The 18,411-nt window shown below is 43.4% G+C and overlaps 1 protein-coding gene across 1 annotated transcript in view; it reads right to left on the reverse strand.

Annotated features, from left to right (window-relative positions):
* The window catches only part of LOC103607169 (glycerophosphocholine phosphodiesterase GPCPD1-like), a 24,854-nt gene extending 21,021 nt beyond the window's left edge, over positions 1-3,833 (reverse strand). The window contains exons 1-2 of the mRNA XM_008591705.1: positions 3,737-3,833; positions 3,399-3,565 (exon numbers count right to left, since the gene is read on the reverse strand). Coding sequence (XP_008589927.1) covers positions 3,399-3,565; positions 3,737-3,833 — 264 coding nt within the window. The remainder of the gene's footprint in view (positions 1-3,398; positions 3,566-3,736) is intronic.
* Positions 3,834-18,411: the final 14,578 nt, after the last annotated feature.

The following is an 18,411-nucleotide window of genomic DNA, read 5'->3' on the forward strand; positions in this document are numbered from 1 at the left end:
AAGCTCAGGTTGGAACTTAATCCCCAATATGGTACTTGAAAGGTAGGGCCTTTAAAGGGTAACGGGATTGTGAAGACTATGTCCTCATGAATAGATCATCCATTCATGGATTTATGGGTTAATGGTTTAATGGGCTATTAGGGAATAGACTGGGGGCTTCACAAGGAGAGGAAGAAAGCATGTGGAAATGCTCTTGCTCAGCACTCGTTATATGATACTCTGTGTCGCCACAGGACTCTGTAGAGAGTCCCCACCAGAAGAAGCCCCTCACCAAATGTGGCCCCTGGATCCTGAACTTTCCAACCTTCAAAACTATAATACATTTCATTTATTCACAAGTCACCGAGTTTCAGGTATTCTGTTATAAGCACAGAAAACTGACGAATATGAAGACAAAACAAAAACTATCTACTATTAATATTGTCAAACACTAAATAATTACTATTATCACTTTAAGATGTTATGGTTGTTAGGCACCCTCCCACAAGAAATGCACTTACACACCACTTGTGCAGAAATGGGCAGTTTATTCACTCCAGCTGGCCAGCGACCGTCTCCCAAGGAGCAACCAAGGAAGAGCGGCATTGGGCCTTGGTCTTGTGGGGTTTTTAAAGGCAAAAAGTACATCCCATTGGCACAAGGGTTTTCCCAGGTGCACAAAGCAACCTAGGGAGCTAGGTCACAGAAGCCAAGAATGAGCCATTAGAACAATTAAGCATACAACTTTTCATTGTGTGTGTTCCCATGTAATAGTGCACTGTGTATGGCTCCTGTTCCCATGTAGTAGTCTACTGTGTATGACTCCCGTTTCTATGCAACGGGTTCTGTTTCTATGAGAAGGTCAACAGTTTCTCATGCAGAAGCGGGAGTAGTCTGCAGGTCAGATGGGGGTAAAATGGAGTTACTTAGGTTAAGCAAGCAATTCTACAGAAGCAGATAGCATACTTTATGTTATGAGGGTGTAGGGAGCTCTATTTCATTCCCAACTCCTCTTTAGGAAGGAATCAAACCATTGATGCATCAGTACTTAATTTGTTGTACTTAGTATGTAAAACAAGGAGTTTGACTGATTGTTCGTTAACTAAGGTGACCAGGAAAAAGATTTTCAAACCAATTTTTATTATTACTATCTGACTCTTCTCTTTAATGTGTTTTCTGACTAATGCAAGGCTGTCTCTAATAACACCTGAATGGTTGGTATAGAAACAACAGGTTTTCCTAGAGCCATGTATAATCCACCTCGTTAGTCTGATTGTGTTGATTATATATGCATGCAGCTGCTGCTGCACATTCAGGTAGGTCCAGCTTCTGTGGAGGACACAATGACCACAGCAAAGAGGAAAAAATTAACTTTTTACAACATTATCAGATTGACCACTTGGTGTAAATCTTTTTATCAAAGCACTTTACATTTTAAAATTGTTATTTAATTGGAAAGGCTCTCAATAAACTAGGAATAGAAAGCACCTTTCTTAATCTAATAAAGTGCATCTACAAAAAGCCCACAGCTAACATCATACTTAATGGTGAAAAACTGGGTGCTTTTCCCATAAACTGAGGAATAAGGCAAGCATGCCTATTCTTGCCATTTTTATGCAGCATTGTATGGGGCCAGCATTGTATGCTAGCCAGTCTGCTCATGACAAAGAAGGAAGTCTGGACTGGAAAGGAACAAGTAAAACTGTCTTTATCCATGGATGGTATGGTTCTGTGTGTAGAAAATACTGAGGAATCCATACAAAAAGCTACTAGAACTAGACATGTTTGGCAAGTTTGAGGACCTGAGATTAAAATGAATAAAGCAATTATACTTCTATATACTAGTAATGAACAGTCTGAAAATGAATTTAACAATTTCATTCACAATAGCATTGAAGAGAATAAAATGTTTAGGAACAAATTTAATAAAAGCATGCAAGACTTATCTGTTGCAAACTACAAAATACTGCTAATAGAAATTAAAGACAATCTAAAATAAATGCAGAGACATTTCATGTTCATGAACTAGAAGACAATATTGTGAAGATGTCAATTCTTCCCAAATTGATCGATAGATTCAATGTAACCCCTCTCAGATTCCAGGAGGTCTTTTTGCAGAATTGACCAATTGCTTTTGTCGGTGGGTAGGCCTCTCTGATCAAGGGGTGAATTTGGCATATTACCTGTTGGAGGGCCTGAAGAAGGTTATGGTTAGTGATTTCAGCAAGTTTATCATCTCTGAGGTGGGGCAACAGAGAGGGTGTAATTCCTTGTATGTAGGGGGTGCAGTTCGCCCTTAGGAGGGCAAAGGGAAGGAGGCTCACCCAGTTCTCATCCGTCTCTGGTTTTAATTTGGTGTTTCTTTTAAAGTCCGATTCATTCATTCTCCCTGTCCTGAACTTTGTGGCCTATAAATATAATGTAAATCCCAATTTATTTTTAATGTTTTAGCTAATAATTGGGAAATTTGGGCTGTGAAAACCAGGCCATTGTCAGACCCCAAGATTACAGGTAGGCCAAATCTGGGGACAGTTTCTTGTAACAATTTTTTTAGTGTTATCTGAGCGGTTTCAGTTTGGGTAGGAAAGGCTTCTACCCATCCAGAAAAAGTGTCTGTGAACACCAAAGGGTAGCGATACCCATACTGTCCAGGTTTTACCTTGGTGAAGTCAGTTTCCCAGGGTTTGCCAGGGTTGGTTCCTTGCGTTCTTGTTCCAATGGGCAGCCTTGGTTTTGGCCCTGGATTTACTTGTGAACAAATTTCATATCTGGTAACAATGTCTTTTGTTATTTTGTCAAGACCTTGGGTGTAATAATATTTTTTAAAAGTTCAGTTAATTTTGTGGATCCAAGGTGTGTTCCTTGATGTATCTGTTTAATCAGCAATCTGCCTAGAGCCTGTGGCAAATAAATCCTGTGGTCTGGCAGAATTTTCTAATTCATGGCATTGTTGGAGGCTTTTAAGATCTTAGCATGCTTTACTTCTTCTTTAGTATAATGGAGAGTCGGTGGCAATTGAGGTGCTGGAATGATTATTAAAGAGTCAAATGGCCCCACTGGTTTTAATGTGGCCTCTTTGGCAGTCAAATCTGTAGCAGTGTTGCCTTGGGTCTCAAACGAGTTATCTTTCTGGTGCCTGGACAATGTATGATGGCCATTCTTTTTGGATATCATATGGCCTCAAGGAGGGCTAGTATTTTTGCTTTTTTATTTATTTATTTATTTTCTGATGTTAATAGTCCTCTCTGTTTGTATAAGGCCCCATGAACATGGCCAGTACAACATCTGTTGTCAGTATATTTGTTAACAGTTTTATCTTTTCCATGCTTTAAAGCCTGTGTTAGGGCTATGAGTTCAGCCTCTTGAGCAGATGTTCTTTGGCTTAAGGCTTGAGCCCAAATGACCTGATCTAAAGTTACCATGGCTGTCCCAGTATACCTGGTTCCATTGAAGACAAAACTGCTTCCATCAGTGAACAGCATTTCATTAGGCTCTTTCCAGGGCACATCAGTCAGGTCTGGCCGAAGACCTTGGAGAGTCTCAATTGTTTCAAGGCAGTCATGGACAGGCTCGATTGGGTTATCACCTGGGAGGAGGGTAGCCAGATTTAGAGCCATGGGTTTTAGGGGCTGATCTAGAAGTAAATCCTAATACTGGGTGAAGCGGGAGTTGGTGAGCAAACGTTCATGTGCACTTTGTAAGAGAGTCTGTACTGAGTGAGGGGCCACTAAGCATATGTCTTGTTAACCTCTTTTACCAGTAAAGCAGTTGTCGTTATGGCTCAGAGACAGGTTGGCTATCCTGCAACTCCACCATTCAACCTCTTGAAGAGGTAGGTGATAGGCCTCTTCCATGGTCCCAGGGCTTGGTTGAGCACCCCCTTGGCAATGCTTCATGTCTTGGCAACAAACAGGGTGAAAGGCTTCATCAAATAAGGTTGGGGAATTTTTAAATCCTTGGGGGAGGTGAGTTCAAGTTAATTGTCCAGAGTATCCTCCCTCAGGGTCAGGCCATTCATAGGCAAAGAGAGGTTGGCTTACTTCAGCCAGTGGGGGCTGAAGAAGGCATCTTTAAGATCTAGCTTTTTGGTTTATTTCTTTTCTGGACTATCTGTCATTAAAGGCCCTCTGGGCAATTTCAACCAGCTCAGATAACAATTTTCCTTTAAATCCTTCCTGTCTTTGAAGGTTTCTCCTAATGTATGAGGCTGACTGGGTAACAAAGGCAATATTTATTGCCTGCCGTTTTTCTGGGGTCTCAGGGTCCACAGGAGTGTAGGTCCTGAAAGCCTCCATTAGGCATTCCAGGAAAGTGGCAGGGGTTTCATTTGGTCCCTGAATAGTTTCACTTACTTTAGATAGGTTAGCGGGCTTCCGGGCTGCTGTGCAGAGTCCCCTAAGGAGAGTCTGGCAGTACAGGTTGAGAACCCTCTTACCTTGGTACATGTTTGGGTCCCACCCCGATCTGTTAGAGGGGAACATGCATTCGAGGTGAACAGGGTCATCAGAGGGTCAGCCATCATGACCGGTAACAGTTTTCAGGGCCTCCCTCTGGATCCACTTGTGTTCTTCTGCAGTGAAGAGAGTCTGCAGGAGCTGCTGACAATCATCCCATGTAGGCTGGTGGGTAAAGAAAATAGTCTCCAGGAGGGAGATGAGGCCCTGAGGTTTTTCTGAGAAAGAAGGATTTTGATTTTTCCAATTGTAAACCATGAATGGAGCCTGGTCTTGAGGAGTTCCAGGAGGCACAGGAGCCTGTTGGAGTGAGAGGGGGGTTTGGAGGAACAGCAGGGAGAGGACCGATAGGCAGCGCCACTCCGAGTATGCAGAGGGCGGTTGGAGGAACGGCAGGGAGGGGACCGATACTCAGCGCCACTCCGAGTATGCAGAGGGAGAGATCAGGTGGGGGAGCGAGAGCGGGGATTGGAGGAACATCGGGCGAGGCAGTGCCACTCTGAGTATGGGAAACAGGCAAAGTCCAGAAATACACCCATCGTTCTGGTCAATTGGTTTTTAGCAGAGTTGCCAGAGCAATTCTTTAGGGAAAAGCTATGTGTATGCCCTGAAAGCTATTTACACTACCATTTAAATATATCTACCTAAATGTTGACTCTGACCACTGTTACACTGTGGAGTTAATAAGGCTGTATATTTTTTAAAGTAATGAACAGAGTATGCTTTCTTAGCTGCATAATTTACATTTTTCTGAAGTGTTTTGTCAGTTAATGTTTTCAACCAACTTAAAAGTAATGTTTTCCCCATTTTCTCCATGAGTGGAAAGAATGCAAACCATCCTGTGTTTAACAATAAGGTCAGCGTGACATAAAGTAACAAAAGCCAATAAACCAAAAATGAGGTTGACATGCTGGGACTAATCTAGCAGTCCGACAACAGTTTTTCAAATTCTTTTCTTTGGTTACAGTATAGTCAGAGATTAAATCATTGCTGTTATGCACTACTGCTGTTTTATCATCAACCTTCCCCAAATTTTAAAATCTTCTCCAGTGAAGGGAGAAGAAATTATTAAAGGAAATACTCTTAGCTTATTTTCAATTTTTAAAGCCACCTTGGGTCTTCAGAGGCGTCAGAGAGTACAGGAGGCACTGTGGGGGTTGAAGCCTTCTTCAGAGAAGCTGGAAGAGAAGGCTTAGTTAAAAGCACAGATGGTGTTCTATTTCCATTCACCTTCAGACAATTTTTTTTTACGGCACCTTTTTAGTCATGACGGCTTGTCAGAGATTCTATCAATCCAAATCTGTATGTAAGGGCATTGTCCCATAGACCTGTTTGGAGGAATTTTGTCCCATTTGTTATATAAGACCTCAGTTAATGACACACAAAAACACAACTGTCAACACACTAAAGACAGACAAGTGGCCACATCCAAAATTACTCTAAGATATCCACAGACACAACAATCACAACAACAAAGACGAACAAGAAACATGGAAACACAATTCCTATTAAGACTTGCATGTCCCAAACCCAAATCCAAATTGCCAATGGGCCCAGTGACATCTCGGGAGCCCAAGGACTAGGGGATTTAATACTGCATCCAGCTTCCCACTAAGTCCAACCATTGGTGCATCGTCCTTTACTGAGATCTCACCTACCCGGGGAGAGAATAAAGTGCCCCATCTGCCTCCAGGGAGAAGAAGAGGAACAGCTTCTCTATCTTCTCCTAGGAGATAAGCACGGGGAGGGATATACTCACAAGAGAAAGAATCTTGCTGGGGCCTCCAAAATGTTGTAAGGCACCCTCCCACAAGAAATGCACTTACACACCACTTGTGCAGAAATGGGCAGTTTATTCACTCCAGCTGGCCAGCAACTGTCTCCCAAAGAGCAACCAAGGAAGAGCGGCATTGGGCCTTGGTCTTGTGGGGTTTTTAAAGGCAAAAAGTACATCCCGTTGGCACGGGTTTTTCCAGGTGCACAAAGCAAGTTAGGGAGCTAGGTCACAGAAGCCAAGAATGAGCCATTAGAACAATTAAGCATACAACTTTTCATTGTGTATGTTCCCATGTAATAGTTCACTGTGTATGGCTCCTGTTCCCATGTAGTAGTTTACTGTGTGTGGCTCCCGTTTCTATGCAACGGCTTTTGTTTTATGAGAAAGTCAATGGTTTCTCATGCAGAAGGGGGGGGTAGTCTGCAGGTCAGATGGGGTGAAATGGAGTTACTTAGGGTAAGCAAGCAATTCTACAGAAGCAGATAGCATACTTTATGAGGATGTAGGGAGCTCTATTTCATTATAAATTATAAAATGCATCAGTATTTTATATACCAATAAGAAAAGCAGAAAAAACTGCCAATTAAACCATGACTCAAAGCTAACTTGTAAAACCTATTCCAATTTCAGAGAGATTAAATTACAAAAAAAGTGTGTTTTAGAATAGATGTTAGCTCCTAAGAGGTCAAGTTAAACACCTGACTGAGTTTACTTGCTGAACTACTCTTTAAAAGATAAGTATTGTATTGTCAATCACTTCAGTTACTGAAAATGGCCCTGACATTTTGTCAGAAAAAGCTGTGTTACATATGAAGACTTAGAAATCCATCCCAATGTCCCAAAAATTATTTTGAATTTTGGATAGGGCTGCCTAGGTCTTTGAGAAGTAACTCACTCAAAGTTATGTACAGTGACATTACAGAAAAATAAAGTTATGTGCTATTTAACCATTTACACAAAGCTTGACATGTGTCTGTAAAATTGATATAGGCCTTAAAAGAAACTAATTTGGCACTGCTATGATAACTGCTAGCTTTCTTCATGGAAAACTTTTCATTCTCAAACCACAGTAAAATTTAGAACACTGCAAAATATTTGTAACAATTACTTTTCTCTTTTTATGCCTCTTTCCTCTCATTTAGGACAAAATAATCTCTATAAAATCAATTTTAAAGTAACTACTTATTTCTATAGTAGGAAATTTTAAATAATAGAAAACTACAAAAATATACAAGCTTAGAAACCACTTATCTATATAAAAACAAATTTTTCTGGTCCTGAATATTGAGATTTAGACTACATAAGTATGTATTAATAGTAGCAACATGAGGGGATAAAGCAGTTCACTATTACAAAGCCCTGCAGTCATTAGAGGATGTGACATTTATCGTTAAGTGTGTTATGTTCTTAGTTTATATACTGAAAAGCTAAAACCAGGGGAGACAGAAATCTCTAGTACTAGGGAAAATCAATGGCCTAAGTAGCAAATACATGTGGTCATACCTAAATCTAGAATTTTAAAATTTTTTCTTGGTTATTGACACTGGAGTTTTTTCAGAATAGTGCAAACGTAATCTCATTTCAGTCTGACATGTCAGCCATCCAGAATCAAGAGTTTCAACACCATCTGGCAGAGTAAATATAAAGAACAGTAATTATAATACATGTTTTTTGAAACAACCCAGTTATTACCAATACACATTGACAACGCTAGTTCACACTCACATTTTAACACATGGAGTGAATATAACACTGGTACTCCCCCACCTCCTCAAAGCAAATATACAGGTAGTCTTAAATTTGTCATTGAAAAAGAACTTTGATATGAAGTAGGAGGAAAAAGTTAATTAATATTAACAATTAGCTATGCTAATTATGGAAATGCTGTTTGGATGCCAAGGGAGTCCGAAGGAGGAGGCAGTGTGCACAGTCCAGCCTGGGCTGACTCCCTCCTCCCAGATTGGGGACCTGCACCCCTCACCTGGCCTTTCAAGTTCATTCTTCTGCACTCAGGGAGGCCGAGTGCCCAGATGCCTCCCTCACCTGGAGCAAAACAGGACTTGGCTGGCACCTGGGAGACTCAATGCACCTTGGGCTTCCCCAGGAAGCTTCTGCCCAGCAGCTCTACCCTCTGCTGCGCCTCTGGGCTTCTTCCTCATGTCTGCCAGGGCAAGCCTGGAATTTGGCCACAGTCCCTGCAGGTCTGGCTGTTCCATTTCCCAGCTCTCTCAGCTGGAAGCCTCGTCTTCCTCAGCAGGGAGGCAGAGGGGAGTCTGAGAGCAGGGCAGAGAGCCCCAGGGGAAGAAGTCTGGAGAAGAACAGGGAATCTTTAGAGAATGCAGGGTCTGCCTGAGTTCAGAGGCCAGCTGGGCCACATGCTGACTGTGGGATCTTGTCTGAGTTTAATTAACGCTCGATGTCCTTTTCTCTCTGCAAAATGGTGATGGGAGAACCCGCTCCACTGATGTGTTGGGGTTTCTAATGAGTTCTGTGTGCAAAGACCCCGGGCAGGCATTTGGGCTCTCAGTGAGGCTACTCCTCATTACAATTTGTGCCAGTGGAAACTTGGAGCAAGTAACTTCTCAGAGCCTTGCCAATCCTTGTCTGCCTCATTTGACCCTGTCTTGAAGGTCAAATGAGGTAAAGGTCAAGTGTTTTCGTCAGCAGCTACTCTACTGGGTACATTTGAATTCCCTCCACACTCTATACATTAGAGTTTATTTGATATGGCCAGTGAGCCCAATCCCAAATGAGAATTATTTGGTGCAGTTATTGGTGTGGTTTTTGGTTTTGTTTTTAATTATGGAAAACAAAAGTATAAATATGTGAAAGTATTCCATTTACCCTGTATTTGTAAGCAAGTTATGATCACATACAGATAAAGACCCACTTTCAAATCCACGTTCAATTCTATGCCCGTCTCATTAGAAGTGGAGAAAGCCATTGTGGGTGGAATATGATTGGGGCAGTCAGGGCACTGAGCCAATATTAGTGCTTGGCCCAAACAAGTGAATTTGGGTTTGAGGAGCTCTCTCTGGAAAGGTTTTATGAGCAGATCATCCTGGAAATGGTATCATAGGCTTTGGCCTTGAAATATTTCTTGGGCTGGGACATGACTTCTATTTCATCTATTCTGTCTTCTTGTCAATTCTAGTCGTCTTTTTGGGTTCAGGTGCTGGTTGTCGAGGGCGTCTCACAGAGTCACCATCTTCCAGGTCTCATCTCCCCCAGGAGTTTCTGCTCTGCTCCTCCCGTTCTCTCTTTTCTGGAATCCGCTTCTTTGGAGGAGCCGTGCTGGTGTATTCAAAAGGTTTCTTGATGGTTTTCATTTGTCTTTAAAGTTTGATAAAATTGTAACCCTTTCTTTCATTTGAACTTCTACTCATTTTGTTCTTGGGTCAGTACCTTCTCTTCATGGAGAATTCTCAAGAAAAAAGGTGGTAGTGAGTATAGGTTCTCACAAGTTCTCAAGCAGGTCTGGCTACACCTTAGGTCCTGGGGCAGTGCAGCCGTTAGCACTCTCTTCTTTAAAAGAAATGCACCCTCCACTTTCTCTATGGATGTTCTCTCAGGCTTTGGTGTTTCTGAGCCCAATGGCACCAAACAGGCCTTCTCTTCCAGCTTATTTTTATTATCTCATGTTCTTTCCCCTCCATTTGGTAACAAATCTCATTTATTCTGCATACTGAGGACATTGATACCTGTGGACATTTTCTTATAATTAGCATGTATCACAACAGTTTTTCATCCAAGGGCCAGTGGAAGTCAGTAGCACATTGACCTCTGCTGAGGAAGGTTTATCCCTAATTTTGGGCACCTCACCTCTGGCCCTGTCTTGCCACCTTCCTCCTGCCCACAGCCACACCTCTTCCTGAAGCAGCCATTCTCACCCTGTCTACCTGGACATGGCCACTGCACAAGAGAGGGGAGCTGGATCTGAAGGGTGTTGGGGAACAGTCTCCAGAAGAAGTACCAGGAGCTGAAGAGCCATCTATTCATGCACAGACTGCTCTCTGTCTGGTCTTGGGGCTGGCAACCCAGACTTAAATCCCCCTCCCCACAACTACCTGGCCAATACCCAACACTCCTGCCACAGGAGGGTCTCTATCAGACCTTCACATCCTCCCCACCCACCCACTCCATAACTCATCCTTGAAACCTCCCACAGGCTTCATGTTCTCCAACAGCCTTCTCCAGAGGGAATCAGCCCAAAGGTATTCTTTCCCCCTTTCTAGTTGTGGCCTCTTTCTCACCCCAACCCACCTGCCCACTGATCTCTGTGGAGTCAGATGTCCTCTATTTTACAGGTGAAAGAAATAGTTGTTCCCAGGAGTGATCTTCAGAGTTACAAGTGAGGTAGACCTTTGAAACAGGGGCTCCTCAGGGCTATCCTCTTGTTGGGAAAATATAGGAAAGTGGTCAGGGCCCCTCAGATATTCAGAATCTTGTTGAGCATTTGATGTAAATATACACGTGCACTCAGGTGATCCTTGGTTGTTGTCTAATGTAATTGCACATGTGCACCCAGGTGTCCTGGGTTATGGACTTAAGTATAAAGGACCAGTGGCTCTGATTGAAGGCCCCACCCACCCCTGGGATTTCCCCCTGGGGACCAGGGGAAGCTGCTACTGCTGCTGGAGGCTGTTGGAGGCTGTTGCTGCCAGTGCCTCCAGGATGCCCTGAGAGCCCACCACAGCTGTTGGACCTGTAAGCTGCTGCTGCCGTTGCCAAGGACTGAGCTTGTGTCATCTGCTGATGGCTCCTGGGATCTTTCCCCAATTACCTAGCATGGACCTGCGTGAGAGGGATCTGGTGACCCAGCCTGGCATGTGAAGGGTCTGGTGACCCAGTCTGTACAATGGGTTTGAAATGTCTGAGCCCTAGCCCTGACAATACAAATGGAAACTTAGTATAACTAAAATAATGAAACATTTTGGCTTTAGTTATGATTTGCCTTACTCAACAGCTGGTGTAGTTGCATAGCATTACAATTGGCATAGTTGGCAGTATTCCAGGCAGGTAAAAGAGCCTGGTAATTTGAGTAGTCATTGCAGGATGCCAAGCATGTAAAGAAGCAGAAAGCCCCTTGGGAGGGGGAGGAAATGTGGCTACACTTGGGTATGTGGTGCCCGGTGGCTGCTTTCCTATTGACTGGGGTCTGGCTGTTGTTCACTGTACTGCGAGCCAACATGGACCAGAAACCCCATGAAGCGGCACAGCTCTGAGACTTGCAGCAGAAGGCAGACAGGTTGGAAGTGTGGATACATGCCCTGGAGGTTGAAGTACTGCAACAGGTCACTCCTGCTTCTGACACCAAAGACGTATGACGAAAGTGATGGTGAGTTGGGGGAGACTGTGTGTCTCCTGGAATGACCTGCTCGCCAGAAAGTGAAGCATGAGCAGCCTGTGGGAACGGGCAGACCAGTAGGCAACCCACAGGTGACCCAATTCACTACCTATGTCCCATGTACCTGTGTCAAATTGGTGGACTTGGGGAAACAGTAAAGTGGCAGAAACAGGGAGAGCCCCTGGCTGCTGCAGCTATGGGACCTAGGGGTAGATGGTATAATGTGTTCTGGAGATGATGTAGTTAATGCATGTCACATTTGTCCAAAGGCAAATGGCTCACTGGGTGCCACTTAAACCTGAGAAGGTGGATGGTGTAATGTGCTCTGGGGAAGATGTAGTAAACGCATATCATGTTTGTCCAAAGGCAAATGGCTTGGAGGGTGCCACTTAAACCTGATGGCTTGACAGTTACCATATAAACCCGAGAAAAGAGTGCTGCCTGAAGATGGGCAGAGGACCTGAGGACGGGTGCCCTTGCAGAATTTCAAGTACGTTTTCACCTGGTAAAAAGGTGGAAAAGTTAGCCTCCATTACCACGCTCCTGTCTCTGTGGCAGCCATAACAGAATAGCGGCAGATATGCACAGGGGCAGGGCAGCCACTCTTTGATGGACAGGTGAATGCAGCTGTTTGAACTGTGTGGGTGAACGCTGAAGAATTGCCTGAGACTGTGAGTGAAAGCTAGTGTAAGCTGAGATGATTCAAGTGATTCAGCAGCCAGGGATGGGGCAGCTACATGCTAATAGCCAAGACAATGAGAAAAGGCCCTCAGGGCATTTCAGACGTTTGGAAGAGCACCCCTCCCAACATAGACCCTGAGGCTGAGGAGAACGAGTTTCTTCAGAGGACAGACCTGGGGCACTTCTGTCCTTGGGAAACTGCTTCCTGCATCCCAGCCACTCTGGCTGGAGCAGCCTTGCCTCAGGCGGCCCCAAGTGTGATTCGTGCAGCAGCTCTGGAGAGCAAAAGCTGAAAACCTTGGTGGCATTTATGTTTTATTAAGTTTGCAGGCAAGCAGAATGTAAGAGCAGGGGAGGTGTGGCAGCCTCCACACAGATTTTGGAAGATGTAAGAAAATGTCAGGGGACTCAGGCAGAGACCTGCTGCAGGGGTGGAGCCACTGCAGAGGACATCTGCAGAGCAATGTGGAGCAGAAAAGTGTGGTCAGAGCCCCCACAGAGAACCTTCACTGAGGAAATGTCTAGAGGAGCCGGGATGTGGGACTGCCGCCGGGAGCCCAGAACTGTGGGGCTGCTGGCAACGTGCAAAGACTGCCTGGAAAGGCTGCAGGCACCAGGGCAGCTCAAAGGCCTGCACCTGGTAGAGCTGTAGTAGTGAGGCTGTCCAATGCTTTGGGGATCCAGATGCCCCAGTGTGTTTAATGTTTGCCTTGTTTGGGTTTTGGATTTGTTTGGGGCCTGTTTTTCTTTTCTATTCCTCCCTTTTGGAATGGGAATGTGCACCCAATGTCTGTCCCACTGTACTTTGGAAGTAGATAAACTTGTTTTTGACTCTTTACAGGTTCACAGATGAAAGGAATTTTGTCTTTAGTCTCAGATGAGACTTTGGACTTTTGAGTTGGTGCTGCAACAAGCTAAAGACTTTTGGGACTGTTGGGATGCAATAGGTCATTTATCCTCGCTAAGGGAACATCGCGGAAGATTCTGAACGTGTAGATTGTACAGCGAGGGACCCTGAAGGGGTGGATTGTTGGGAAAATATAGGAAAATGGTCAGGGCCCCTCAGATATTCATAATCTTGCCAAGCACTTAATGTAAATATGCGTGTGTGCCCAGGTGTTCCTTGGTTATTGTCTAATGTAATTGAGCATATACATCCAGGTGTCCTGGGCTATGGACTTAAGTATAAAGGATGAGTGGCTCTGATCCATGGCCCCCCTACCTGGGATGCCCCTGGGGGGGCCACAGGGATGCTGCTATTGCTGTTGGAGGCTGTTGCTGCCAGTGCCTCCAGGATGCCCCGAGAGCCCACCACAGCTGTTGGACCTGTAAGCTGCTGCTGCCATTGCCGAGGACTGAGCTTGTCATCTGCTGATGGCTCCCAGGATCTTTCCCCAATTACCTAGCGTGGACCTGCATGTGAGGGGTCTGGTGACCCAGTCTGTACAATGGGTTTGAAATGTCTGAGCCCTAACCCTGACAATACAAATGGAAACTTAGTATAACTAAAATAATGAAACATTTTGGCTTTAGTTTATGATTTGTCTTACTCTACAACTGGTGTAGTTGCATAGCTTTACACCTCTCTCTTACAGATTCCTAATATCCAAGAATCCCAATGACCTGGGATGAACCCAAAAAGGGCTGTCTGACCCTGCCACCTCCAAAGCCTCACCCAGTGCACATGGCTGAGGTTTCCATGGGGATGCTAAATAAACCTCACCTGCTGCCTTTATTACTGCATGTTTCCTCTCATCTCATCCTATGCTTAATGTCCAGCTATGGTGGATAGAATCAAGGGGAAATGTGGCCCTAAGGTGAGGGGTAGACTCTGGGAGTAGAGGCATTGGAGTCAGACAGGACTGGGGCTCTGAAGCTCTGAGTTTCAGGGGCTTCAAGCCTTGGGAGCTGGGCCATAGTGTCCAGGGGTTCAAGTTGTATTGGGAAACAAGAATATAGGCAAAGATTGGAGAATCCTGGTGTTCATATGGCCCCAGCAGGCAAAGCTAGGACCAGCCAGAGGGAAGGTAAGCTGCTAGTAGTTTGTCCATGAACAGGGCAGACACCTGGGTAAATGGAAGGTCTCCCAGACACTGGAAGAGTTTGAACAGAGGCAGACACTGTTGCAGGAACAGTGCCATGGGGACTCAAACATGGAGGGTGGGGAATAAAGATGATTTTAAACAACTTTTACCAAAATTCATGTTACATTTCACATGCTTTTATTTTTTATTGGTATTGATTATGCACATTCATGGGGCAAGAGCTGACCATCAGCACCTGTGCCCTGGCATGCTTTTAAGAGGACAGTAATTCTACATGGCTCACAAAGAGCTTCTTGTTCCTTACCCTATCGGCTGCTCTCAGACAGAAGCATTGCTCATTCATCTTTTCCTTTAATTTTTAAATCTTCTTCAGCTCTCTTTTCATCTGCTCCTTTACCCCTGATATTTCTTCCTAGTCTCTCATATCTTTACATTTGCTTCTTGCTTTTAGAGGTGAATTACTTTATTAACTTTTATAATTTGCATCAAAATATTTGGTCATACTTTTTATTTGCTTATGTGGCAGCATTTTCTTTTAAATGCGTGTTTTGTTTTGTTAGTCACTTGTTTTCCTTTTCCTGTTGCATCTTTGATTACATGATGTACTTTTTTTTTTTTTTTTTTTTTTTTTTTTTTTTGGTAACTCATATTTGAATGAGCTGAGTTTACCTGTACTAAGCTTTTGTAAAAAGTTTATGTGGTATTGGTGGGAGCTAAAAATAAATAAATAAATTCACTCACTCACACACACAAAAAAAAACCGGGGGCGGGGGAAGAAGATATAAGAACTACAATTTTTTGAAGTTGTTACGACAAGCAAACGGAAAGGACATTGTTGGGTGGGAGGGAGGAGTGGGTGGAGGGAGGGCGGTTTCGGTGATGGGCCATAATAATCAACCACATTGTATATAGACAAAATAAAAATTTAAAGGAAAAAGAAAAAAGGTTTATGTGGGCTGTGTCTCAGGCTCTAACATACTTTATTGTGATTCAAGATTTTGTGTGTAGTTATTTTTACCCATCTGAAAGAAAATAAAATACATGGTATATATGAGAGGCTTTATAATACGTATGTAAGCTATAGTGGGTACTAATAAAACCAAAACAGTGTATCTACCTCTCAACTTAATAAATAAAGCACTTCCATTATTCCTGAGGGCCTCTGTATGCCCCAAAGTCTCCCTCCCTCACACCCAGGGTAACCATTATCCCGAATTTATGCATGTTGCATTTCTTTATAGTTTATAACTTTTTCACATATTTACAGAATTCATTAAGCTGCTATTGCCTGTCCTTCAGCATCATATATAAATGATTTTAGTCCATTTGTCTGTCTTACGTAGCTATTGCTGAATTATTCTACATAACAAACTATCTCAAGACTCAGTGGGATGCCACATAAACGTATATTTCACGGCCTTGTGACTGAGGTTGGGGAGAGGGGGCTACGCTGGGCTTGGATCCAGGATCCAGGCTGTGTCTAGATCTGGTCCACATGTTTCTGATCTCTTTGGACCTATGGCTCCCAGAGGCGTGTTCTTTGAAGGGCAAAAGGCAGAAGTATGAGAGAATAAGACCACATGTGCAAGCACCTTTTAGCTTCTGTGTCATGCCCACTAATCACATTGGCCAAAGCAAGTCATATGATCTAGCCATGTCGAGTGATGTCACAATGTTGGAATGTGTAGCCATGGTTTATTCATTTTCATTGGTGTTTGGTATTTTATTGTAAGGTCTATCCTATTTATTTTTTCCATTTTTCTCTTAGTAAACATTTGAGTGGTTTCTAGATCTTGCTAATGAAGACAATGCTGTTTTGGAAAATCTAACAAACGAGTCCTGGGGCAGGTGTACGAGAATTGCTATAGATTATGTAACTATTTAGCATAATCATCCAAAGTTTTGAAGTAAAGTAGAAAGGTGATTGTGCAACATTTAAATATTCTAAGAGTATTTTTTTATTAAGTCTACTTTAAGGTCATCTGACTCTCATGGAATGATACTTTGTTGACTTATTATTTGCAGTTGATTAAGGCCCTAATGTTTTATAACTCTTTACTGTTGGAGCTCAACTTGTAGAAAACTGGATAGATGAATTGATTAAAAACATTTTTTTAATAAAGGAGATAATATCAAGCGTTACAGTATTATTGCCCTGTGGGACAGTGATCAGTTTTGAATCATATTTAGCAATTTTGTTCCGGGATTTCTTTGCCCACAGATTATATAAATACTAGTTCTTATGTCCTCATTGAATTAATTTTGCTTCTTCATTAATGAGTTAAATAAATCTTGACATATGCTTGCTGTTTACTTTTATAAGAATTGTTTTTTAGCAATTTGAGAATGACAATTTTATACATCTAGGAGTAGATCTGCTGGTTCACAGAAGAGATCCATATTTAATGTTAAAGATCAAACTATTTTCCAAAGTGACTGGAACAATAAATACCCCTTATTCCAAAGTAACAAACCTTGCCAATAGTAACAAGCAGCTGTAGGCAGGTGCACAAGAATAAGCGGTCCCTTTTTCCTGCAAACAAACTGCTTCCTGCAAATAAGGCTTATGAAGTTTCATTGGGTTTACCTGCTCTTTTCGCTGTTAGGATGAAACCAGGTCTAGGGACGTTTCCACCAGCCTGTGCATCTCATGTCCAATTTCTCAAGGACGGGGTTTGGTTTCGCAACTCATGATGCCTTCCTCTTCTTGGAGGGGTGTATTTTGCAGGCTCCGTCTGCAATCTGCTTCCTTGAGCATCTTCTGTGCTCGGTTTCTTTCTTTCTTTTTTTTTTTTCTGACCGGTAAGGGGAGTGCAACCCTTGGCACGGTGTTGACTGCACCACGCTCAGCCAGTGAGTGCACCGGCCATCCCTATATAGGATCCAAACCCGCGGCCCTACCAGCGCCACACTCTCCCGAGTGAGCCACGGGGCCAACCCTGTGCTCGGTTTCTGTAGTTTGGCTCCTCTTCCATTTATTCTGTTGTTTAACGTCTCAGTTTTAATTCTAGATTATTTAAAAATGGGTGGGTAGGTACAGAGCCCTTGGCTTGTATGTTCAGTTACAAAGGTACAGTCATACTTGTGGGCTGGCTGTAGTTCAGGGGCTGGGGGCAGAGGTGGGTAGGCAGATGAAAGAGGCTTTTGATTCACTTGTGTCCTTTCTGCTTCTGTAATTCCTCAAACCACTCACCACACACCATGCTCCTCTCCATCCCTGTGCCCCTCTCCACCTGCCCCAAGTTCTTTGAAAAGTCATTCTCTAAGAGTTTTAGTTCACTTCCATCCCATCCTGTTTAATACTATTCTTTTCTATTCTATTCTTTCCAAGACATGTCAGCATATGTTTACAGGATACTATCCAAAGTTTATAGGTGACTGAGCTTAAGTGCCACCCTTAGTGACCGCCCACTTCTTGGGGATGGTGCAAGCCTCCCATCCTCCAGACCTCCAATCCACCCCCACACCCAGCTTTCCATCAGGTTCAGCTCCACCCATGCCCTTACAGGCACAAACACCACCCACGGCCTCTCTGTCTTCAGAATATAAACTAGCTCTAAAATTCTTGCTGTTGGCAAAGAAAAAGAGAAGGCTGGAAGCCAGGAATTTGATCAATGAGATGGTGATTCCCAATCTCCATCTGATCATTAATTCTTCTGCCCATAACCCCCCTCTGCCCACATGGCTGTACTGCTTCTCTGAGCACTGAATATGATGCCATCTCTGATCCATGGGCCTGCACAGAAATGGAACTGGCCCTGTGAGAGTAGGTAAAGAGAATTCTTTAGGACCAGTTCTCATTTCTTTCCTGGTTGAAAATGTGGGAGATTCCAGCGTGGGTTCTGATCACCCAGCTCACGTCCAGGTACCTTATAGCTGGTATTGTGTTCGGGTTTGCATGTTAATGTTAAGCTTACGCAAGTTTTTTTTTAGTAAGATGCAGGTATTTCCAAAAAAGCATCAGAAATATGAAGTGGCTGCTCAATGGTAACATAAAGAGACTTTGGATGAATATGCAGATTTATGATCACAGACTGTATGATCCTCAGCTCTACATTGATGACTCTTGGATTTCCATCTCCAGCCCTGACCACTCTCCTGATCCTCAGATTTATTCAGCCAACTGCC

This window comes from Galeopterus variegatus, unplaced genomic scaffold, assembly GCF_000696425.1.
Source record: "Galeopterus variegatus unplaced genomic scaffold, G_variegatus-3.0.2 Scaffold7203, whole genome shotgun sequence".
NCBI classification, from domain to species: Eukaryota; Metazoa; Chordata; class Mammalia; order Dermoptera; family Cynocephalidae; genus Galeopterus; species Galeopterus variegatus.